At 35.6% G+C, this 26,635-nt stretch overlaps 1 protein-coding gene and 1 long non-coding RNA gene across 2 annotated transcripts in view; one reads left to right on the plus strand and one right to left on the minus strand.

Moving 5' to 3' along the window:
- Window positions 1–26,635, minus strand: part of LOC141569643 (uncharacterized) — a 166,420-nt gene that overhangs the window by 120,764 nt on the left and 19,021 nt on the right. The window contains exon 2 of the long non-coding RNA XR_012493358.2: window positions 19,453–19,502. This is a non-coding gene — a long non-coding RNA (uncharacterized LOC141569643). The remainder of the gene's footprint in view (window positions 1–19,452; window positions 19,503–26,635) is intronic.
- On the plus strand, window positions 13,508–25,898 carry IBSP (integrin binding sialoprotein). Its single transcript, XM_074323764.2, has 7 exons — window positions 13,508–13,614; window positions 15,970–16,037; window positions 16,131–16,181; window positions 16,273–16,350; window positions 19,941–20,003; window positions 24,133–24,294; window positions 24,849–25,898. Exons 2-7 carry the CDS (start codon window positions 15,984–15,986, stop codon window positions 25,371–25,373), a joined length of 933 nt encoding a protein of 310 aa, XP_074179865.1. The 5' UTR covers window positions 13,508–13,614; window positions 15,970–15,983; the 3' UTR covers window positions 25,374–25,898.

Genomic DNA, 26,635 nt, shown 5'->3' on the forward strand with positions numbered 1-26,635 from the left:
TGTCTTGTCTTGTCTTGTCTTTTCTTTTCTAGATCTTGTTTTCTTTTCTTTTCTCTTTTCTCTTTTTTCTTCCTATTCAGATTGATCCTACCTAATTTCAATCTTCTAGGAGCTCCTTAGAATTTTTGATTGACTAATGATACCCTTCTCCCCCACACACTTTTATTTATTGACTTTTCAGTAAGTTTAAATCCACAGCATCACACAGATTCTGTGTTCAATGGCCTTGGAATTTGGCACAAACCATGCCACTGTTTCCATGGCAAATTATTCTGGTTTTGTTCACTTTGCCACCAGGAGTCACTGTGTTGTTCTTAGTACCCATAAGCACATCTCTTGCCTAGATAGAGTTCAGTTCCATCTTGAGCATAAACCTATGTCGTTTTGTACACCTGAAACTAATAAAATAAAAAAAAATAAAAAATAAAGTAAAATATAAACAGAAGAGCTGTGTTGTCCCTTTGGTTCTGAAGACTTTCCTTGCAGCCAGAAAAAAAATGGTCTTGGAGCACAGCCTTCCAGACATATTAGTCATTTGAGAATTTCTGTTCTAAGCAGGCCTCCATATGCTCCAAGATGGTAGAAAGAGAAAACTGATGGCACCCTTTCTATTGCACTCTTATTATTCATTCTCTTTTTCAAAAATTAAACAAAATTGTTTATATTTCAGCAGAATTTTAAGAAGAAATAAAGAAGACAACTATGTTCAGTCCATCATCAGAAATAAATGTAATAGCCATTAGTAGTCCAGCCATTATCTGGTGCTATAACCTCCTTTGGCTATAAATTTTTCCTTCAGACTTTGAGGTTTTGTAGCAATACCATGAGGCTTTACAGAGTTTTAGACAAGGGCTTCATTATATGTTTTAAGGTATTGATTTTCTCATTTCATTTGACTAATGTTTTGAACTGTATTATTTAGAAAATTAAAAATGAGAACTCATCCCACTAATATACTTATTTGTGTTATCTTCTCCTTTACAATGTCAAAATAAACAGAATTCAATAATTTCCACCAAAAATAGGTATGAACAAGTTTGAAGAGAAACTATTCTGTATATATTTATATTTTCCATATATCTCATTTTTAAAACAGGATTTTAGGCCTTGTATACAGAATAACTATTTATTGCATAATTAATCAAAAAAAGTAGAAGACTTTAAGACAAGAGGCCTTTCATCATAGAACAAACTCTGATAATATTTATGCTGCTAAGGATTTAGTGATAGGCATGGTCATATGGTATTTTATTTTGTAAGATTTACATAGGTTCACATAATCAAATTTGAGAACTTAAAAATGTTCATAACCTTTGATATAATAATTCCATTTCTGGAAATCATTACTGAGGAAATGGTCAGAAATTCTGTCACAGACATAAATGTAAAAGACTTTCCAGTCATTATATATAACAATAAAATTATGATAAACCTAAACATCCAATTCTAAAAACAAATAATTATTATACATAAATGTAAAAGAATATCATGCAGCCACAAAACACTGGGCTTTAACATCATTTTTTTAATAATGTAGAGAAGCACTAGAGGTATATTATATGATTATATAGTCAAGGAGAAACAGGATTCAGAAAGATACACAGTGTATTTCAACTACATCTACCTCTAAAAACACTGGAAGTCTGTCTATCCTTACAAAATATTTGGCTTTGGTCATTGCTAATGTTGTTGTTCATTCCCACTAAGAGCTATAATCAATGCTGGTTTACCCAACAGCTATGCTAAGCATATGGTTACAACACAAGCAGAGAGAAGGCACCAAAATAATTTTTTGAAAGGAGGTGATATTTTGGGAGCGATCCAAGATAGCAGAGTAGATAAAATGCTGTGCCTGCATTTTTCTGTAAACACATTAAAATTACAACTACATTATAGAACAATCAACCTGGAAAACCATCTGAAGATTAGCTGAACAGAAGTCCTATAATTAAAAATATAAAGAAGCCACATTGAGACTGGTAGGAGGGGCAAAGAGGCGGAACTGGCCCCACACCTGCCTGTGATGATTGCGAATCAGGAGGGATATCTCAGCTGCCCTGGTTCCTCCCAGAGGGCTGAGGGACCCCAACTCCTCCACACCAGGCTCCCCAGAGAGGAGTATTGGTGCCGAGAAGAGGAGCCCACACAATATCTGGCTGGCTATGAAAAACTGGGGATTCTCTGACTGTCCAGGTTTGCCGGAAGGCTGCTGAAAACCCATACATCCTCTTAAATGGCCAGTGGACAGACTCACTTGCTCACAGGCACTCACCCTGGGCTCCAGCAGAGGGATGGTGATTCAGGAGGCCTTGGAGACACACAGGAGGGCAGACTGAGGTGTCTGGTTTAGGGAGCAGGACTGGAGGACAGTTGACATTTTCCCAGTGGGGAGTCCACCTTCTCTGCAGCCAGTAGGCCAGAGCCATCTTTCCTGTGTTGAGCACGCCCCTTCCAGGCAAATTTGAATCTGATTCGTCTGGTGAGTTCCATTGCTCTATGCTGCTGACTTCCTGGGACCCCGACCCCACTCAATTCTTGCTCCACAGGAGGCACTTTCCCTATGAACAGCCATCCATGTCCACATTGCATACTTTCTTGGAAAATTATCAGAGTTTGCAGGTCTGACTGGCCGCAGTGTGATCTGAGACATTTTCTGAGTCACTCCAGGCTCAGCACTGACACCAAATTAGAATTTACATTAACCTGGTGACCACAACTCTTCCTGCTCTGGTGACTCTCTGAGACCATGCCTCACCCACCTCGCATATCACATGAGGCGTTATCAGTTGCTTAACCTTAAGGGAGCCGGCAGGTGGCAGCAGGCCTCTGAGTGTCCTGGCTTTCTGCGGAGCTACCCCAGACCAGGTATGGGTGGCAGCTGTTAGTTCACAGTGTGGCCTCTCCTATGTGCCTCCAGCCCCAGGTCCAGCACAAGCAGTGAACAACTGCAGATTGCTTTGTAGTTCCTACCAGGTAGGCCCCCAGATAGTCACAGGCAGTGGGTGATCTGGGCCTGCACTGGAGCCCCTCTCAAGAGGCCCCAGAATGAACATACTTGGAGGTTGGCTTCAAACCACAGCAAAGCACTGCTCAATTAGTTCCACAAGTGGCACACACAAAGGGTTGTCTCAATAGGCACCAGAGCCCACTGGGTCAAATCCCACTCAGTGGGGTAAGCACCCCAAACAGCAGCCCATAAGCTGTGGACGTGGCCAAACCATAGCCAGTCATCTTGAGGGTCAATCCTACCAGCTGTTGTGCCAATAGCAATCAAAGCTCAACTATAAAAGGGGACACACACAGCCCACACAAGGGACACGCCTGGAGCACCCAAAGCAGGTGACCAGGGAGACTGTGTCACTGAGCTCCCCTGGGCACCTACAACATAAAGCCACCCAGCCAAGACTTGGAGACAGAGCAGAACTACCTAAGACATAGAAACAAACACAGAGAGGCAGCCAGAATGAGGAAATAAAGAAATGTGTCCTAAATGAAAGAAAAGGAGAAAAATCCAGAAAAAGAACTAAATGAAATGGAGGAAGCAACCTACTAGAGACAGAGTTCAAAACATTGGTTATAAGATTGCTCAAGGATTTTATTTTTTAAGCCACTAACATTGAGGAGGGGGGGGTCTATCCATTAGAGTATGTTTAATTTATTGCATCAATTTGCTATATGTAAGCTCAACCAGAAAATTACCTACTTAAAACAATACAAATTATTTTAATTTAAATCTCCCCACTATCTGTAGGATATGAGTTAGTACTCAAATTACAGCCTCAATTTATTTTGTCTAATTATGATATATAAATTATTGTATCTCTGATTACATTTTATACAAATTATATTTGCTATAACCTTAACTAGTACATCCCATTTAATTGTTTTACCTATCAAACTGGGAATTACTTTATAGATGAGAAGACTGAGGCTCAGAGTGGACAATTAATTTATCTTAAGTCACTGAGCCAGAATTTAGCCCAAGTATGTCTGGCTCTAAGTATGTCTTTCCACAGTATACCTCTAACTGATGTCTACTTATTGATGTGACAGCTCCCAATGCAGTCAGGTTGAAGTGCTCAGGGATGAGGTGAGAGCACTACGGTGTGAAGCTCTTGTTGTGTTCTGGTGTTTCCCCAGATTATAGACACTATTGAATGCATTGGACTGATCATTGTCCATCTCTTTTATACTCTGATTCTACTCAAGGTAACTGCTTAATTTTTTTTTTTAATTTATTGGGGTGACAATTGTTAGTAAAATCACATAGATTTCAGGTGTACAACTCTGTATTACATAATCTATAAATCCCGTTGTGTGTTCACCACCCAGAGTCAGTTCTCCTTCCATCACCATATATTTGATCCCCCTTACCCTCATCTCCCACCCCCCACCTCCCTTACCCTCTGGTGGTAACTGCTTAATTAAAGTTTAAGTATTAATGTTATAATTTCATTACAGATGAAATTTAAAATCAAACATGTCATATGTCCATATACAGATGGGTACATCAGTATTCACTGCAGCTTTTTTCATGATGGGAAAAAAAAATTGGAAAAAAACCAAATGTCCATCAACAGAAGTATGAGTAACCAAATTGTGGTGTATATTTATGTAATGGAATATTACTCATCAATAAAAAAATGAACTACTGGTACATGCATCAAAATAGATGGGTATAAAAAGTATTATGGGGCCGAGGCCGGTGGCTCAGGTGGTTGGAGCACTATGGTCTTAACACCGAGGTTGCTGGTTCGAATCCCACATGGGCCTGTGAGCTGCATCCTCTACAACTACGATTGTAAACAACAACTTTCCTTGGAGCTTGACTGCGGTGAGCAGCCAGAGGTTGGCATAGGCTGCCGTAGGCTGCTGTGTGCTGCCGTGGGCTACCGTGTGCTGCCATGAGTGGCCGACAGCCAGCATGAACAGCAGGCAGCTGGCGAGAGCGGCTTTGAGCTTCTGTGAGCAGCCAACCGATGACTGTTGAGCGACTGCCTTAGCTGGGGGGAGCGTAAGGCTCATAGTACCAGCATGGGCCAGGGAGCTGTGTCCTGCACAACTGGACTGAGAAACAACGGCTTGAACTGGAGTGGGGGAGGAGGAGGTGGAAGAAGGGGGAAAAAAATAAAAGTATTATGTTCAGCAAAATAAGTCAGACACAAAAGATTTACTTGACAATTCCATTTCTATAAAGTTCACCAGAAGGCAAAATAATCCATGGGACAAAAATAGGAAGTGAAAAAAACCGACACTTCAAAGGAATACAGAGTAGAGTGCTAACCAGAAAGTGTAACTCAATGTTCTGCCTTGATGAAAGAACACCATGATGCATTCTGCTCCAGGACACAGCATCTCTCATTTTTCTTGGGCATGTTATTAAAAACTGTGTTGCTCAGAAACTTAGATGTACAATCTACATCAATTTCAATTTTCTTCATTATTGTGCTAGGAGTGATTAATAGTCTTATGAGTCAGTAATACACTACTTTATCAACTTGGGGTTGATTTCTTCACCATCTGAGCGGATTTGTAGGATGAAGTTTGTACAAAGCAATGGAAAGTCTTTACATCATGATTCAGGGCATTTATTAAAACATACCATTTGTGATATGGTTTCAGAAAGAGTAAATTACAGTTTTTGATATATAGAGATTACTTCATGAGTTTTTAAAATGTCTTTTGCACTTATTGCAAAGTGAATGACAATTGACAAATTAGCCAATATTAAATCCAGTTATACATTATATAAATAGTTATATCAAGTGTAAGTAAAAGGGCACACGGAGTAATGAAGAGGCAGTAATGGAATATTAGTCTTAGCAAGAATGTGTTTTAGAAAACTGTAATCTTTTTTCAAATTTTGGGACAAATGGCTAGATTGTGTAAATCAAATTCTTTTTTGAAATATGAATTTTATTTTGGGAGACAAATGACGCCAAATAATTTTCTCCCACTAGTGTCATGGAAGCGTCTTGTCATGTTCTGAATTTTTGTGTGTTTCTTATGATTAGGCACAGTAAGATGTTCAGTTTTCCATTATATCTTCTTCTGTCACCATCTTTGCTCCCACTGCCCACCCCTGCTACCTCAGCCTTTCCTGATACTATGCATATAACTTCTCCATGGGCCCCTGAGCTGGGCAGTGGTCCCCTTGTAATCCAATGCCTCATTTAATACACCCTGCTGCCTTTTCTGTAGTCCTTTAGATTTCATTGTTCTAAAGTAACCTGCTGTTTTGTGATGTTCCCCTCTAGTCCTGCATATAATACCCTACCTGATTTAAAACATCCAAATCCAGAGGGAACTTTTGTCTCTCGTGGTGGCTAACACTCCTTCCACCACAAAGACCAATTCTGGTCTCTCATGGGTGGCGGCTTCTCACTGTTTCACACAGCAGCATCAACAGAAGTAAAGGCTCTGCCCATTTACCTTAGTAAAGTATGGACTTGAATATGGAGCAGGAGCTTTTGAGCTATTACAGGAAAACATAATTACAAGGAGGACTTGGCTCTGGTTTTGAATCAGCCTGAAATTGTAGGCAAATCCCTTGACCCCCCACCCTACCCATAAAGCCACAAGACCAACGGAGGACATCATCTATTGATGCCAACTCATCAGATTTAAAGAAAAACAAGGAGTTCCATGTGTTTTAAAAGATGTTTCTAACATTGTAGAATTAAGTCACAAAATTTGAATTTTAATGGGCTCTCCACTTCACAATTGTACTTATTATTTTCCTTATATAACTATGGGAATACTAAATCTGGCCTATGTTGGCTGTTACTTAATTTTATATTTCTATCAATGAATGACTGTTTCTAGGTTTTTAGATAATTCTATCTAAAAATGCAAAAAAAAAACACAAAAAACCCCAAACCCTATTTTTTACAGATAGAGATTATGCTTCCAAAAGAGAGACTTTGACTGGCATCAGAAGAAAATAGGTATTCCAACATTTTTTCATGGTGATAGTGATGATAGTGACAAAAGATCATGTTTTCCAGAGTTGTCAAATTTCTTGCTTAACCTGATGTAATCCTGATTTGGCCAAACATTTAACTCATCATCACTTTATTCCACCTGATTTTATTATAATTTAAAATTATTTTTAGATTTTAAAAATTAAAGAGAGACATGTCATCTCATCTTTTGCATCTGAGCATGGCTGTGCCTGGACAATACAAAGATATAGATAACCATCTTGAATTTGAAAATCCCTCTAAGAAATGCATTTCTTAGTTATCTAAAAAATTGAATCTAAATAACTATTATTTTATTCTCTGGGTGGTGAGTAGGATAAGGAAGAGGAAGGAACTTACATCCCTAGCTCAAAATCTGATATGGAGGGAATACCCCATCTTCAATAACAAGGGTAATGTACAAGAAAGTCAGTCATTCAGTTAGTTACCCAACATTTAATAAGTTCTTTCTAAATGTGCAGTACCATGACAGTAATACAGAGTCATTTGGGAATAGGAAAAAAAAAAAAAAAAAAAAAGCTAGAATTAACTAGAAAGTATCAAAAGAAAAATAAAAAAACCCCTAAAACTAGAAATTTTTAGGACAGGCGATCTAGATGAAAGCCTAGGTAGGGGGAAAAATCAGCTGCAAGAAAATAAGACTTATACAGAAAGATCACTCCTCCGAAAGAGAGAAACTTGTTTGGAATGTGCTAGGCCACAGGTATCCCTAAGAATCCACAATGGATACATTTAAGTAGAAAATACCAAAGTGAATCCCAACAAACATCCACTAAGTGACCAACTGACCTCAGATGTCAAATGTGTTGTAACCTTTACCGTTGGTGCAATGGAGTGAGCCATATCATACAAAATTACAACAAACCACAGTAAAGACTGGCAGTGATTTGTTTTTTGTGGAATCAGAAGCTGTTATTATCGCAGGTCATTGCAGAAGATCCGAGGCAATGGAAAACCTAAGGAACACCCAAAATATAACTCCAGCTAGTAACTAAGAGACTATATTTGTCAATTGTGGAATCCCTGAAATGATGATTTCTGAGAACACATTTCTCAGTTCTTCACTAAAGAATGTGCTGATTTGATAAAAAATATTAGGCATTTTAACACCTCAAAGCGAACATTCATGAAACATTCAGGTTTCTCATAAACTAAGTGAATAATTAGGTAATAAAATAAAACAGGAGTTTCTCTGTTACTGTACTCTGGTAAGTTAAAATTTGTTTCTAGCTGAAAACACAGAGAGGGTTAAAGAAAATTATTAAATAAAGGACAAGATTAAAATTATCCCTCAATCTGTCCTTATTTAGAAAAGAGTTTTGTTTGTTTATTCTTTCCTTAGCTATGGCTGGTACAATACAAAAGTGAAAGCCTTCTAGAAATCATTGTAGATTCCCTTTCCCATTCTTAGATATTACAATGGTTTGTGGCCCTTCAAAGCTCAACTCTGTCCAACAAATCTTATTCCTTGGTATTAAATTTATCTACTTAGGGAGACATTAAATTAAATTTTCCTCCTTAGTAGGCTATAATGGGCAAAAAAAGGGTTAAGAAACACTGTGATAGATGGTCTTTCATTCACTCATCCTTAGTTAGTTAGACATCAGTATTTCAAGAACATTTATTGAATAAATGCCTGATGTAAGGCATTGTGGTTATTGAAATAACTGACTTTCTTGTATGTGAACCTTGTTATTGAAGATGAGGTCTTCCTTCTATACCAGAATTTGAAATCATTGGTAGCCTTTACGAGGTAGGTTTGTATAGAGTTGTGGGGCAAAGGCCATATTGCAATGGGTTGAGATCTGAGTAGATGATGAAGAAATTGTGTCATTAAATATTGACAACTCTCAAGAAACTTGGCAATGAATACAAAGAGAGAAATATATGAGTAGCTGGGTAGGAATGTGTATGAAAGAGGATTTTTTTGTTTGTTTCGTTTTATGAAAGAGACTTGAAAATTAAATGCCAATGAAAGAGAGCCAATAGAGAGAATAGATGATAGAGAAAGTACCTGCAAAGGTTATAGAGAGATCCAGCCATATTTAACCTTCACGCACTTCTTCCAAATCTTTATTCAAGAAGAACAAATTCAAGATCTTTCCCTTTGAGACAGGAACCACATCACAGAGAATAGTCTATAAGTACTCTGCCCTTAGATCTACTATCTAATAGCATTGTATGTTCACCTCTGCCTTCTCTTTTAGAAAGGGCAAAAAAAAAAAAAAATCAATTGATACATCTCACTAATGTTCACGTGATGTCAGAATCTATGAGAACTTCCAATGTTGTGTAAATAACTCTAGATGTGGTTTCCCTGAGTCCATATACAGCAATTTAAATAGATACAGTCCTTGCCCTGCAGAAACTCACAATAAAAAACAGATGACATTGACACACATCCACGACCACCACTACCACACGCGGATACACTATTATAGCAAGGGAACATGATGGTTCTTAAATAAGAATTTATATTAGGTACAAGTTTGGTATTTGTTATTTCTGGCTATGGAATACATGAAAGTTTTGCTGGGAAATTGGGTAGGGTTAGGAAAAGCATTGCTTGACTTTCACATAAACAGGAGAGGCCTGGGAAGGAAGAGAGGAGATAGACATTGACTAGATTATAAATTCTGACTTAAAAAGAAAAATCTGTCCCTTAGATTCCCTACCACCCAGGCTTACAATAGCTTAATAAGCAACAGCAATTGGCTGATTATATAAAGCCCTAGATTCAGAGATTTACTAATGGAAAAACTAGGTAAACATTGAACAAGTAAGCCTGGATGAAAGGCAGAATGCATGCTGGAACTCAGATTGTTAAAGGGGAACAAAACCTGAGACTGGAGATCAAAGAGTAACCAGGCTGATGGTGAGGCAACTCAGAAGAATACTGTAGAGGTAAGGGTTGATCCCCAAACTAGATCCTACCTTTGGTTTCAGAGAGCCAAATGGATGTGGAAGATATGGAAGGAACAGTAAAGAGGATTAGTAATAAATAGAACGCTGGCGTAACCAAAATTTTAGCATTTTTCTACGGAGGGGAAAAAATGTCATTTGTTCCAGAAAATTCTAGGTTATTGAGCTTTCAAGTAAGCGCTGCAAAAGGACTTCACATGAAAATATGTTTTTAAAGTATTTGTCTACATTAAGACTTGGCTATTCATAAGTCTTTATAGAGCATCTTGAAATGTATTCTAGCAGGCAAGAAGCAATAAATGATATTGGAAAGGAAAGTTGGGGTCAGACATTTTAGGTTGAGACAATTTTATGAAAGTCAAAAGCTATCAAGAGACAGCACCAGAACTTCACCTCAATCTTTGATTCTAAATCCTGTGGTCACAGAATTGTTTAGAAGGAAGTAGGCAACATGCCCACATTATAATATTACTACTCTAACACGGCAAGAAGTAATGAGGACTTGACAAGAAAGGAGGGATAAAGTTGGATTCCAAAGAAACTGTGGAGGTGGTGTTCACAGAATTTGACGACTGAGTGCATATGTATATCAGTTAAGAAAGAGGGATACATCACGAGTGTGAGTTCTTCTCAGAAGTGACTCATCACAGTGCAAGTTGGTTGTGGTATGCCAACAAGATGAATGTGTGTTCATATACCATCTAGGAGAAGAAATTGAAAACAATACATTTCAGTGAAGATTATTATGATAATGAGATTGCAACAAAAAGTGTTGTTGGGAAATCCCTGATTACAGAAAAAGCAGAATTAGTAAGGACCTGTGTTCTTTGTTATTTTCTCTCTAGCACTACTCCCTAGAAAGAATGCTCCAATGAGCATGCATGAATAAATCTAGTCAATTTAGAGGTAGAGCTTTGATTGGATTAGCTGGAGGGCTGTTGGAAAGGATATACCCGGCTTAAATAATTTGTTGAAAATAAGGGATTATAGAATATTAAAAATTGAAAAAGATCACTTAATCTAATTATTTTCATTTTCCATTAAAAAAGAACTGTTCATATATTTTATATGTTTCAAACATATAAAAATATAAAGAGAATAGTATCATGAATCCCCATTGACATACGACCAATTCAATGATTATCAATTTATGGCCAGCCTTGTTTTATCTTTATGCCCACCCCCAGATAACTGTTTTATTCATACATATTGTAGTATGATTTCTAAGAAATAAGAATTCTTTTTAAAAACATAATATCATCACAATTACAAAATTAATAATAATTTCTTCATACCATAAAATATCTAGTAAGCATTCAGTGTTCCTCCAATTGTTTCATAATTTCTCTAGATGTGCCTCTGAGGTCCTTTTAATCTATTGTTCCTCCTTTAAAATTTTTTTTCTTGCTAATGAAATAGAAGCCAGGTACTATGTCTTATAAAGTTTTCCACATTCTGGATTTTGCTGAATGCATCCCAGTGGCGTCCTTTTATACATTGTTCTAGTCCCTGTATTTCCTCTAACCTAGTCGATCTAGACTTCAGCAGATTCAGGTTTGATTGTTTGACAAGAATGCTTCACAGGTGATGGAGGCACACAATGGCTGGGGAAGGTTTGGTGTGAAAACTCTTATTTTTAAAAGATGGACTGAATTGAAGCCCCAGGATGGTTAAGTGGTTCACATGGTGTGGAATCAGGAACAAAAAACTCCAGTCAGTTCTCTACTTCTTTCATTATATCATATATTGTTAACAACATGCTCAGTGATTATAATATACCAATTACTCTGCTAGATACTGCATGTGATATGGCCCCAGCATGAACAAATTTACCCAAACCATAAATCCAGAAGTCATCCTAGGATTCTCTCCTTCCCTTATTTCTACTAAGTGCTTTTCATTTTATCTATTAAACATCTCTTTTATTTGTTCTACCCTTTCAGTCTCCACTGTCACTGCTTTAGTTCAGGCCTTTATCATTGCTTTCCTGGACCACTAAAATAGCTTTTGGAAGCTCCTCTCCTCCAATCTTGCCTTCTTCAACCCAGCTCTGCCTTATCAACAAAAGATTTTTTTCAAACTGAAAATCTAAGTATGTTATTTTTCTGCTTTGACCCGTTGGTATTTTCTCATTTCATGATGGAGTCCATACTCCTTAGTGCAACCTACAGCCCCATCCATCTTCTGGTTTTTGCCTATCTAATCACTCTCATTTGTCGCTACTTCCATTCACTCTATTCCAATCTATTAAATTATTGAAGTTTTATGAATATGCCAGCAAGGAGATAATAATGATTAAAAGTAGACTCTAGAATTAGACAGACTTGACTTTGATCCCTAGATTCCCCCATTTACTAGCCATGCAATCCAGGACATACTTACCATCACTGTGCCTCACTTACCTCACCTATAGAATGGGAATAATCTCACAGAATTGTTTTCTGTGTGTGTGAAGGATGAGTGAATTAGCCCAAATGAAGAACTAGCACGAGAGAACTTAGCAAATACTAGATGGTGTCATCATGTTGTTTACACATTTCCATGTCTTTAAAATCCACTCCCAAGAGTGCTTTCCTCTTCCTTCTTGATAACCTCTTCCCTTTGATAACCTAGCAAATTCCTAGTCTCATGTCAGGGCCCAGCTCCACTGCTCTTTTGTCATTTTGAATTAAACCTCCCTATTTCTGCAATACCTCTAAACCGTGTAGATAATTTGATTTCTGTGTCCAAAGCTATATGTCTGTCTCTCTATACAACTGTGAAATTTTTACTGGCAGGAACCAGAGCTTTCTTATATTTGGCTGTCCCTGTCCTGGAACATTGGCTCATTGTCCTGGTTCAGGACAGAGTGGAAAGCTCAGTAAGTCAAAGTTTGGTTAACTGACCTAAACTGATGGAGTTGAATTGAGTCAAAAGGGCCTCTCCAAATTCCCATTTTATGAGTCTACCTATTTTCCAGGCAACTTTCCTGGAGTAAAAGAGGGTTTATTTAAAACATCTAATAAGGTGACGGGCACACTCATTTAATAATGATATTTATTAATTTTTGGTTTCTCGGGTAGACTTCACAACTGGGGTAAGAATAAATTTCCTGTACAAGAAGAACATGCAAGTTATTCAGCTAAATTTCCCTTTGCAAATTAAAAAAATTAGCTCTTTAGTTTATCAATAAATTCCTTGTGGGCTTGGTTTTTCTGAATCATTTCATTAACAACAGATCACCCTTGCCAGCTCTAATCCTATTTTCTATTAAACTAATAATGTAGGACTGTATCTAATGACAGTTAAGTTTTCCTTCCTTTCAACATAGTGAACACTTGTATAATTATGACATTTTTAAATGGTTAAATCTTTGCTATTTATTTTAATTCGAATCCAGTGTATTATATATATTCAGAACTCAAACCATTCATCTTCATCTAAACCTTCAATTAAATTCCACAATGCAAACCTCTTGGCACTAGGACCATGTTTCATGTTTATTCAAATGAGTCTGTGTCTTGAAAAAGTGTTGATGTTTGGGAATTTTTTGGTGAGAATCCACATTCTGACATCATCTTTACCATGACAGTGATTGGCTGTTGGAAGGCAAAGAAGAGTTTATAGCCAGCAAGGGCAAGTGAATGAGTGAGTGAGAGAGCAGAGAAAATATTCAATCTGTGTCACTCACTCCTGTGAGCCTGCCTCCTCATTCCAGGACTGCAAAAGGGTAAGATTTAATATGACAACTTCATTATCTTAAAATCAGACACTCCACAGCTTACATCTTTGGATTTCACTGTAAATTTGTTATTTAAAAGTTGATATTATTGCACTGTATAGAATGGCTATGTAATTTAACACTTGTTTATCATTAAACTAGTACCTCAGATTTTTAGATTCTTCCCAAAAAACTAAGCTTATTAACCTATGCAAGTAAGTTCTTAATATTATGCACATAAACTAGAAAATTATGCTTCCTACTTTCTATCTCTCCACTTCATAGATAACTCTTTGTTTTCTCATTCTGATGCATTCTGATAACCTGACTGAAATACTATTTCGCATTTGCAAATCTGCCTTGATGTATGCAGATTTCTCCATAACTTATGCCTAATCTGTACTTCAATTACATACAGTATCTTTTCAATATGATATACATTCAGTTTCAAAGTGTTAATATTCTATAACTCTAAAATCAGTATGGAAAAATATATAGTGCCAGAGAAATAAATAATGTTGGTGGTTTATCATACTTTTCCAATGAAAATTTATAATTATCTTCCTAAAAGTATCCTTTAAGAATGTTTAAATTGTTGTCTGAGTTATTAAAGGTAAATATAGAGGTCTTTGCTTTTGCTGAATCACAAAATAAATAAAATTAGATTTTATTTTTGCAGCCAATTACTGCCTACATGAGTTGCTTGGTTCTTTTTATATTATCCCTGCTATGTTTTCATCTAGTTGTTTTTATGGCTTGTTATGAGAAATTTATGTGATCAACACTCTTTCTACAGTTCCATGTTTTTAAGTTTTTAAGCTCTATAATATTCCAACCCTTTTCCAATGAAGTTGCAGGGCAACAATCTTCTGTTTATAGGTGGGCTCCATCATGGATGGCAAAGTTCAAAGTATTATTCAGAGCACCCCAAGAGCACAGAAAGCTTCTGAAACAAATGGGCTCCCCTCAGGGGCAAAGCCTCTTTATCTTCCTGTGGCCATCAAGAACTTTACTAAAGTAGAGAGGACTGTGAGGAAGTGTGTAGGCATCAAAATCAAAAGACCTAGTCTGCCACAAATAGAGTGTGACTTAGTACCCAACACAGCTTCTCCAGGCCTCAAGCCTGACACTGTGTAATGTTTGTTTTAGTGCAGATACTCAATAAGGATGAAATAAGTCTTGTTTAATGATGACAAAACGCAAAATCAACTTCGGGTACAGTATATGACATGGGTTTTATACATTTTATATATTACTTTTCCAAGTATGTTAATGGGAAAATTGACATCATCATTACATATTGCTTCTAAAATGTTGCCAATGCTGCCACTCTGTGTGAGAAAGCACTCTCGGTTACATGTGTGTGTCAGTATAAATGGGTGTTAGTAGGCTGTCAGTAAGTTTAATCCAACCTCTGTTAAATTGGATTTAAATCCAATAAAATTGGATAGGATCTCACTATCTCTCTCCTTTTTCCTATGAGGAATCTATGTGGAACTGAAATCTTTGCATGGCTGCAAATCCAACACCATTAGAGAACTATCCCCACTCTGAGAGTTGCATTTTAACTCTTCCTTGACCTTGGAGATCCCATGATCCATCCCATGGCAGTTTCCCCCACTAGTGATGGAAAGTTTAAATGGAACTGAAGAAAAACCTAACTTGAGGAAATTTTCCCCTGATATCCCAAGGTGAAACTGATGAATTCTCCACATAGAATCATCCTTCGTTAAACATGGCTGTTTGGTGCAACATACTATGAAAATAGTATTTCACATATTATGGATCATTTCACACACATAAAAGACAATACCAAGTATTCTAAGGTACTCATGAGAAAATGGCTCATAGTCTCCATTTTATAAATGACCTTTTAGTTCAAAAGCTATTTAGAAGCTGGGAATGTCTGTAGAATTATTGGCATAAAAGCAATCATTTACATGTATTTATCTTTGCTTAATTTGTTAAGCAAAATAAATAGGTCACATAACTACACTAACAATTCAATTCACTTGGCTGATATTCCTGTGGCAATGATATTAGAACTCCTAGCCCCAAAGTGAAGTATGCTAAGCATTCAAGCCCTTTGCAGTTGATGAAATGGTCTTCCAGTGACAGATCACAGAAGATAGGTTAAGACCAAATATGGAATTCAAGATTAATTAAATAGGTGTGTAAAGTCAGTCTTCTGTCACTTAAATAGAAGGAACAACTTTAAAACAAAAGCAGAAATTTGGTCTCAATTAATTAAAACTATAGTTGGACAGAAAAATAAAAACAAATTAAATATTTCATCTAATCTGAGCAAAAAAGTTACAGTCTTAGTTTTAATATTTATTAACTTTACCACTTCATTAATTCCAGAAGCAATCTCCACAATGAAGACTGCTTTAATTTTGCTCAGCATTTTGGGAATGGCCTGTGCTTTCTCGGTAAGTTTTTTATTGAAAACCTATAGTTGCTTCCACTTATGTCTTTTTATGTGAAAGAGAGGATATGTTATAATTAAATGTTCTTTTAAACAGATGAAAAATTTTCACCGAAGAGCCAAATTAGAGGATTCTGAAGAAAATGGGGTAATTAATTTTAGCACACTTCCTTGGCCTGACTACACTTTACAGTTATTGCACATTAAACACGAATATACCATTTACTTTGTTTATGCAGGTCTTCAAGTACAGACCACGATACTACCTTTACAAGCATGCCTACTTTTATCCTCCTCTAAAACGATTTCCAGTTCAGGTAAGTATAAAAATTAATTTTCCTTCTCACCCATTACAATTTAAAGGGAATCAAATTTAACTGCAAAACACCTCAATTCAACTCTTACTGAAATTCAGCCAGAAAGACTACTTATTACAAAAAGTTTGTTTTTAATGTAATAAAATAAAATCTATTCCTAAGTTCTTTTTTAAGCAGAAATATATACATAGAGTAAAATCATTTGGACCCAGTCTAAAATGATATAATAAAAGCAAATACCTTGGCACATTGAATTCAGGTAGCGCACCGACAAAAGTGGACAATTTTATCAGTTGTTCACAATTAAGTCAATGATAATGCCACTCACTAATTGTCATGTTATAGTTGATTCAATACTGTCATACAGCTGTTTTACATCCAATAAGTGAGAGTCTTTTATTTGGTTGGAAAAAAATTGGCTTTATAAACAGTAGAGACCCTTAAAAAAAACCACATTCTTGATAATCAACGGTGACTACTGAAGATTTTTCTGAACCTTTGACCTGTGTACGTCACTAGAGCAATAAATTTGCCATACATTGGAGCATAATTATAACGGAAGTGTGGCTCAAGAAATGCAGAAGAAAGAGAAAAATTTGTGAAGTAAACTAAAATGCTGGCAAGAAAAACAAAACATTTTTAAAATTTGAAAACAAAAGGAAACTAACTCAGTACTAAAAATGAGAGTATCTGTTTTTATTGGGTTACCAGTGAAGAGGGACTTTGAAAACTGGAGGGTGTGGTGTTGATTTTAAATATACATCTAAACAGCATTGTGCTATTTTTATTCCTATAGAGTTTGGGTTTAGGGCACCAATCATGCACCGTTTGATCCAGGACTCCTGAGACACTAAAAGAAGTCAGGATGCTAAAAACGATGTCTCAGCACAGTGGCTTGGCATAGCACCCTACCATATGTTGGGCTAACCCATCTCTAACTCATACAATGATAGGAAATGATAATTTTAAAGTATTTCTAGCACCATAATAATTATGGGGAATGTGTGTGGCCACAGAAATATGAGCACAAGTGATACAGTAGTTGTGGGTTTTCAGAATTGTCTTCCATTCTTTGGTTCACCTCAGGCCCATAAATAAACATTGCTCATTTGAAAGTTTGCTTTGTTTTCTTTCTTAAATAAAATAGAAATGATAATAAATTTAAGTTTCTGACTACCTCTTCAACTTTTCACTACTGATGGACTCAAAGCTCATAGATCTTTAAGTAGATCTTTAATATATAAAATTTCCACAAGTTATGTACAAATAAGTCCATCTTAATTAATGTAGAATTTGTAAGTTAGTTGTTTTAATAAAGAATCCAAGAAAATAATGTCTCTCAATATAACAGTCTGACTTAGTATTTATCTAGTCTCCTATTTTGCAAAGTTTTATTTCTAGGACTTTTTCCCTTACATGTCTACGTATATGGTTTGCATATTATTTATCCTCTTAAGTCTACTAAGTATTTAGTGCCCAGATTGTCACCCCAAAATGGATTAAGCTGCATTGGCTTTGAAATCTGTTTATATGAGTACATAATCATTTCTAAAATATCAACTCACATGAGATATGTTATATTGTTTGCAAAGCTATCAACACTCTGCCATAGCCCATAGCATATCCACCTGTGTGATTATAGAAATGGAAGTACAAATAATCTTAACACCTTAAGCATTTTTAAGTGAGGGAATTGCTTTGTTATGATTCAAATGATACTTGACTAGTGCGTAAACTCTTAGAGGGTAGGAATTTTATCTTATATTTCTTTTATTGAACTCATCTCTGCTATCACAGTGCTCGATACAGGGAAACTGTCCACATTTCCAACCTCATCTCTTGCTATGACCCTCATTCTCAGTACAATGCCCGGAATGTATAATGCCCAGGGATTGAATAACTGGAGTAATATAAGTTAGAAGGAGTAATGGTATATAAATATATATCTTTTCTTATTTTCCTTTCTTTCATTACCAATTTGTCACTGTCTTATTGATTTTCCAGAAGTCTTTCATATATATATACATGAAAGCATAAATGAAAGAAAGGAAAATGAGAAAATGCCAAGGCATTTCATGCAGTTTAAAAACTGTTCTCACTGTAGATATTAATTGAAGAGTGATGTGGTTGGGGTAGGAAGAAGGCTAGACATGAGAAACCTTGAAAAATGATTAAACACTCCCACTGAAACAAAATATGCTGCGTAAATATGCTGTCCTCTATATATAATTTAATAAAAATAGTTCAAATATAATATTATTCTTTATTGACCCTCTGGGTTGAGGAAGGCACCACCATTAGGTCATGCCAGCGGAAGAGCAGGTCTAATTATTCTCTTTTCCACTCGAGGTTATTCTTGGCTCCAGGGGACAAGCATTCCCTTTCCTTGGGTGGCTGGTGTGGCCACCTGAAGAATGAGCCCAGCAGGATGGCTCTGAACAGGACTGGGACATAATTGTTTCCTCAGATCTGATCTCTAACCCTGAGGTTCTTCTACAGCTGTATTTCCTAAGACCCAAGGAACTTAACAGCATCATGAGAATCAAAGCTAAAATTTGCATGATAGAAAAGGAAAGAAAATTAAGTTGGGTATCTATTTGTATACCTGTTGCCATTAGGAGTGGTTGCAGAAAAAGAAGGAAAATTTATTTTGGATTATCACTCGGAGAAAGATGAAGAAGCTCCTCTACAATCTTAAAGGCTCTAAAAGCAGATGTTTAGATTTATATTTTCTTTTAAAAAGTAGCAAAGCTCATTAGCTTACATTTTTATGACGGACTCTTTGGTTTGATTTATTGTCATTCAATATTGAGTTCTTTAGAGGGATGGTACTAAAAAATCTCCTAAATGAGTAAATGAATTGATTTTCCATATATATTTATCAATATTTTAGGGATTAGCTTTAATTAAGTTGAAATATATTAAAATTATGTGCAAATTTAATTTCAAGTAAAATTCTAATTTAAATTCACCAGGAAATCTCACTAGTTAAGAGAATCACCCAGTGACAACTTATATTTTATAATAAGTCTAATCATCATTTTATTCATATTTTACAAAGAAAATAAAACAATGTGAACTATGCCTTAGCCCACGATTTACCTTGAACTGGTTGGAGAAGTCACAACAATTCTGGGCTTCAGATTCCTTCTCTGTAAAATAAAGAAATTGGAATAGATAATCCTTTTGTTCTCTGAGAGTAAAGTAATTTTTTGAGTCATTGCTCTAGTTTTTACATACAAATTGTTTGAACATATTGTCAGTACTTTTGAGGTTGAAAACGGAACATCTCATATACAGAGGGTGCCAAAAAAATTTATACACATTTTAAGAAAGAAAAAAAATGTATTAAAATTGTAATAATAAATACTGATAACAAAAGATGAATACAAATCACGTATATACATTTTTTTGGCACCCCTGGTTTATCTTGATCGGTGTAAAATGCCTTTTTCTCTCTAACCTCATTTTCTATATGCCCAATCTCCTCATATCTTTCCCACGTTAGCATGAGAACAGTTCTAAGTAAATAAATGTAAACCTAATTACATGTTCATATGTGTATGAATTCATGTGCATATTTTTTTCAGAGCAGTGACTCATCTGAAGAAAATGGAGATGGTGATAGCTCAGAGGAGGAGGAAGAGGAAGAGGTAAGGAATTTCTGTAGGTTTTTCACAACAAACCAGGCAGCACAAAAACAAATAGGAAACTAGTGTACTGTAGTCAGGACTCAGCAAATAGCCATTGCCAGCTTACCAACTGCCCACAGTCTTCTATTTTGGGTAAGTGGAGTGCTATTTAAATTAGAATCAACTAAAATAAGCTGTTTAAAACACTATTGCTGTTTGGGATTAAAGTTATGTGTAAGTGGTACACAAAACCAAAAGTGTCTCCATTTTAAGTGGGAGAAGTATAAATTCTGATAAAAAGGTAAGTATTATTTATATTTAGGTGGATAGACTATGATGCTAAAAGACAAGTACATAATAGTTCTAAACTCACTGCTCGTTTTAAGGACCGGACTTAAACTTAGTACTAAGTGGTAGTAGATGAAAACTAATCTTATGTCCTCTACTGTGTTATTGTGATTCATCTGACTTTCTTGACCCACAAAGTAAGGTTGTTCTTTTTAATAAGAGTGTCATATGTCTTTTTGTCTAATAATAAAATTCATGTTTTTACAAAAATTCACATACTCAAGATGTAAAGATATCATCTGATATACTACAACAAATTAGTGTAGTTCATGGCTAAAATTCATCTATATATCTTGACAATTGTGCTAACATGTTTATAACTGACAATGTTGCCCGAGGAAACATACTAATTTGGTACATTTTCCTGGATTGCCAATTATAGCAATCCACTGGTTTAGGAACCTTCTAAATTTAGGTGTTCATAGGTGCTATTTATGAATGGACAATGACAGTCAAAAGTGGATCATGGATAAATGTCTACTATCTTGAAAACAAAATGGTATGGGAACTTTAAAAGTGACAAATAATTATTTTAATTGTTTTAACCATATAATTAACATTTCCAGTACCACAATTTACTGGAATTTTGCTAATAGCTTAAAGGAAGGCCCTAACAAGAATGTCAAGCCAGTAGCAGGAAAAATGCCAACTACGAAATCCCACAAAATTTTGCCTGTAATTCCATATAGTAATTTTACACAAGAACTACGCTAGAGTAATCCATTTAACTCCAGCTGTTTGCTGTACAGTGATTGTAAAATTGCCTTGCCCTGCTAGATTTCCCAATTAGATTAGGTTCCTTTTGACAATGGTTCTTTATTTATTGTGATGGTGGTTGGGGATTGAGGAAGATTAGGACTCCTTTAGGACTCTGACAAAATCACACACATTCAAAAATTTGCCAACAATCTCTGAACATTTATGGTTCTCCCAGAACTTTCCTACAAGCTCCCCATGACGTAGGGGACTTAGAGTCCATAAGTTCCATCCCTCTTTGGGGAGAAACAATGCTGTACTCTCTTCTGTATTTTCTCACACTGTTAGCATAGTTTTTTATACATATATGATGCCCAGTAAATATTTGGTGGTTTGATTTTAAACCTTCAGAGGAATAAATGCTCTAAAAATCATTCATTAAAAATGATAATGGAAAAGTGGATGACTAAACCAGAGAGTCTTCCATTCTGAAGAGATTCTGTAACTTCTGTTTCTTCCCTAAAATTTCATTGGCAGAGGTTAAATACAGAGTCCCCAGGAATTGTATTCACATGAGAAGGTGCTTAGGCATATATTCTATTTGGCAATTATACATTTTTTACACTCCTAAACTATTCAGCGTCAATAAATATAAAATCTTTATTGAAATATAATATAATATAATATAATATATAATATATAATATAATATATAATATAATATAATATATCACAATTATCATAAGTATACAGGTCATTGAAATTTCAGAAATTGAATACACAAGTGTAACCAGCACCCATATCAAAAAGCAACACATGCTTTGGTCTCCATTCTACTCATTAAATATGCCCCACGAAGGGTGACTGCTATGTATTTTGACTCTTAACAAATAGATAGTTTTCGCCTATTTTTGTGTATTATACCTGTATGGAATAATACAGCATATACTCTTTTGTATGTGACCTATTCCACTCTCAACTTCAGAGATTGATCCATACTGTTCTGTAATTGTAAATTGTTCATCCTCATTATCAGTATTTCATGTGAATGGGCCATAATGTATTATTCTTCTGATGATGGACATTTGGATAGTTTCCAAGTTTGGGTTATAACAAAGAGTACTGCTATAAACATTCTAGTGCTCCTTTTGGTGAATATATGCATTCATTTCTAGAGACCAATTTACCTACAAATGACATTTCTAAGTCAAAAGCCTATGTATATGTTCAACCTGAGTAGATGCAACCAGTTTTCCAAAGCAGACATACCAATGTAAACTCTCATTGTCAGTATATGAGGGTTCCAGCTGCTCCACATTCTCACCAATACCTTTTTTTTCAGTCACTTTAGACATTCTAGTGGGTTAGTAATACTTTTTAAAGCACAAATTATTGCTAATTTTTCTATTAACTAATATATTTGTCAACAGACTGGCCTATTTTCCTTTTAACTCACTACAGCAGGACGTCCTTAAATGAAGAGTGTAGGAAAAGAAGGGTGCTGTAGGAGAAAACACAGACATCAATAAGTTGGGAGTTTGGGCCTATGGACCCTGTCGCTAATGAACTGCTATCTGTTTGACCTCATACAAGTCATTTATTCCACTGGACCTCAGACTTTTTACCTGAAATGAGGGTACACGGCCCAACTTGTATATTCTCTTACTCTAATTTTTCCTCTTCTATCTCTGAAAGATTTATTCTGTTGGAGTAAAGCATAAACATGAAAAAATAAATAAACACTATAGTGTTTATGGGAATTTGGCACAATTAGTTTAGAGACTGTTTTGGGGTAGACCCTAGTAGTTCCAAGAGTTCATTGAAACAGAGGAATTTACAAATTTTATGAAACAAACGTAATCTTTTTATTCACTTATTTTAATAATAAGGCAGGCTAAATCTAAGTTTTGTTTGTTTTCACATCTTAAAATATAGGGTTCCAAGTTGAAGTTATCTTAACATCACAGTATCTTTAAAAATGCATTAAAATGAATTCAATTTTCCAGGACTCATTTAAAGTAAATGAATTCCATATGCACAAATTCCTGACTTTTAATATTAGCTATGAATTACATTGTGAGATTAACTCAGTTAACAATTGCCTAACACTATGGAGTAAAGGAAAACAACTAAAATACTAAAGATTATAATAAGCATTCATTTGAGGAGTGGTAGTTTTTAAAAAACATATCATGCAACAACACATTACTAAGGATTTCTTAGAGTGTTTAGTTTCTTCACTGCACAGAAAAATTGATTGTGTGTCAAATGCCTGACATCTTTTAAATATTGCATATGGCACAGAACTGGCTTACATATTGGCAGATGGATTTTGAATTACGTATGTCATTCTTTCTTTTAATAAACTTGAAAGCAAATGAAATATATTCACTTCTTTTTGGTAGTAAATAAGATATGCTATAAAGTTGTTTGAAAGGAGTTGTTTTTTATTAAAAAAAATTCCCTTTTGAAAAAAATATCCTAGGTGCAGTGTGGATAATTCATATAAATCCTAATCATCATCAACAACTTCATGGTACACTACAAAAGAGTCAGCTTTTTGAATTAGAAAAATATAGCTTCATCACTTACTCTGAGAGCATAAGCAAGTTATTTAGCTTTTCTGAGCTCATTTTCCTTTTCTAAAGAGTAAGAGCAATAATCCTACCTATTGGGCTGCTATAAAGAATTTTAAAAAATATATAAAGTTCTCAGCTTATTTGTCAGCAAATAATATTAATTTATGCCCATGTTGTAGTAATTAAAATAATTACTTACTGAGACTTTAATTGATATACTTTAAGAGCCAAAGCCCTGTGTGAGGTGATTCTAGATAGTAAGATATACAGAAATTATTACACAAATATTTTTGAATTGATTAAATAGAATGTAGGAATATCTAAAACACACTATAGAATGGGATAACTGAGTTGAGTTGTTAGAAGTGAGAAGTGCAAATGGCATAAGAGGAAGCAGAATTGTCAACACTGGGTGATGAGCTGGCTGAGGGATAAACATATTTTCCCCAACAATGGTTCATGATTCCAACAAATCTTGAGTTAGCTTCTGGCTGAAATAAATTTTCTTGCTCTGGACATTTCTACCAGGAAACGTCAAATGAAGAAGCAAACAATGAAGAGTCTAATGAAAATGAAGAGGAAGAATCTGAGGCTGAGAACTCCACACTTTCTGCTACCACACCTGGCTATGGAGAGGAGACCACGCCTGAAACAGGGACTGTAGGTCTAGCTGCAATCCAACTTCCCAAGGTAATAATTCTTCCAAAATGTTAAATCTGATTTCATGTCTTTACTGTCTAAGGTTTACTGTCTAAGTCTAAGGTTATCCCGACACTATATACAGAATATTTTATATTATCTGCTTTAACCCAAAGCAAGAGAAGACATAATTTTCCTGTTTACAAATAGGGAAAGACCTTTTCCCAGGCAAGTTCTCTTTCCATGTTATTACACTGACTTTCTACATTATAACGGAAGACTAAGGACAAGCATCTCAGCAATAGATAAAAAGTCCTGAGAAATGCCATTGCATTTCAGAGAAGAGGATTCTAAGACAGAGAAAGTGAGTAGTAAAGCTAGAGAAAGCATCTCCCACAGAGACGTCTTATTTATCAGGTACATTTTTCCCTATCAAAACCCAATGACAAAGGTACTAATTCTGATTTTCTTTTTGGTTAAATTGGCTTCAATTCAGAATTACATGTAGAACAAAGCTATCGGTACAGCCTGTGCTGGATGAAGTTATGATCCTGTTTTACATTTTTCATGCCTAGATTCGGATTATTTCAAAATTTTCCTTACAGACTGGAGAAACAGGAAAGAAGGCTACAAAAAAGGAGGAAAGTGATGAAGAAGAAGAAGAGGAAGAGGAAGAAAATGAAAATGAAGAAAACGAAGCAGAAGTGGATGAAAATGAGCAGGGTGTAAATGGCACCAGCACCAATAGTACAGATGTAGAAAATGGCAATGGTAGCAGTGGTGGAGACAATGGAGAAGAAGAAGGGGAAGAAGAAAGTGTCCCTGATGCCAATGCAGAAGGAACCACAGTGGCTGGGGAACAGGACAATGGCAGGTTCGAACCTACAACTCTACCGCAGGAGGTCTATGGAACCACACCCCCACCACTGGGTGAAACCACCACCACTGAATATGAGGGGGAGTATGAACAAACAGGCACCAATGAATATGACAATGGATATGAAGTCTATGAAAATGAGAATAGGGAACCTCGAGGGGACAATTATCGAGCCTATGAGGATGAATACAGCTACTATAAAGGGCATAGCTATGATAGCTATGATGGTCAAAATTACTACTACCCCCACTGAAGGCCCAGCTTGGGATGAATTCATCTATTCTGGTGCTTCATGTGGCTATGATTTTCAAAGTTCAACTCAGGAAGGTGCAATAGAACACATGTGCATATTATAATGTGGAATGGTGCTACTGTTCCAAAGTGATCTTCTGTAATTGCTTCTGCATGTAATGGGCTTCATGTTGCTTTTCCCTTGTATGTTATTGAGAGGTCATTGTAAATTAAGGCCATTTATCAAATGGTGAATCAATCCATGAGATAGAGTTTGAGTGAATGTTTTGAGGCTGTAGTTCTCTAAATCGTATTTTTAAAGTGTTTGCTTTATTACTAACAGCTAAAACATACTTTGTTCAAGGAGTGCTTTTAAGAAGAGATTCATCGACATTAAGACACTGTATACAATAATTGTGTAGTTCTTTAATCATTACTACCTACCCAACACTGTATAGTTTAATTATCAACCTCATGTATTTTTATGTGACCTGTATGTATATTCTATCTATGGGTTTTATCACAAATAAAAATGCAATCCTTCAAATGTGTTATTTGGAGAAAAATGAGAGATTCAGAATGGAAAAATGTGAGACAAGTTGGGAGACAATTCAGCTAAAGGATTAAAAACTTATTTCTAATATGGTTTAAAATTCAGAAGAACTATTAACATTTTCTTGTGGATAAGTCAACATAACTAAGATTTTGACATACCGGTGGGCAGGGTCTGCCATATACATCAGGGGAATAAATGGTTTTTATTAGAGTTGCCAGATTTAACAAATAAAAATATAGAATGCCTAGTTAAATTTGAATTTCAGCTAAACAATGAATAATTTTTTAACATAAGTATGCTCCATGCAATATTTGGCCTTTGTGAAACCCTTAGGACATACTTATACTAAATAAATAATTCATTGTTTAGCTGAAATTCAAATTCAATTGAATGTTCTATGCTATATCTGGCAACACTATTCCTACTTACTTTGGTTTTGGGTGGCGTATGGAGTGGGATATGGTAGAAAACTCTTACACACACACACACACACACACACACACACACACACACACACACACAGGGCTGGTATGCAAACCCTTAACTGCAATTCATGCCTTAATATAATCTAAAAGCAAATTTCAAATGGGAGTAGTGAAGGAAAGTAGATAGTGGGAAGAAGCAAGAAGACAAAAATTTATCAATCTTTTTATTTATTTATATTCATTTATAAGGTGTGTTGAGCATGTACTATGGAGCTGGACAATGTTTAGACACTGGGCATATGA

The sequence above is a fragment of the Rhinolophus sinicus genome, chromosome 1 (genome assembly GCF_057876585.1).
Source record: "Rhinolophus sinicus isolate RSI-liver-muscle chromosome 1, RSI-T2T, whole genome shotgun sequence".
Classification (NCBI taxonomy): domain Eukaryota; kingdom Metazoa; phylum Chordata; class Mammalia; order Chiroptera; family Rhinolophidae; genus Rhinolophus; species Rhinolophus sinicus.

What these genes read in the sequence shown, in the direction of transcription:
- IBSP (XM_074323764.2), top strand. Translation starts at nt 15,984, where the DNA reads ATGAAGACTGCTTTAATTTTGCTCAGCATTTTGGGAATGGCCTGTGCT. An exon ending in AGGATTCTGAAGAAAATGGG is followed by an intron (nt 16,182 to 16,272) that starts GTAATTAATTTT and finishes TTGTTTATGCAG; the next exon opens with GTCTTCAAGTACAGACCACG. An exon ending in AGGAGGAGGAAGAGGAAGAG is followed by an intron (nt 20,004 to 24,132) that starts GTAAGGAATTTC and finishes CATTTCTACCAG; the next exon opens with GAAACGTCAAATGAAGAAGC.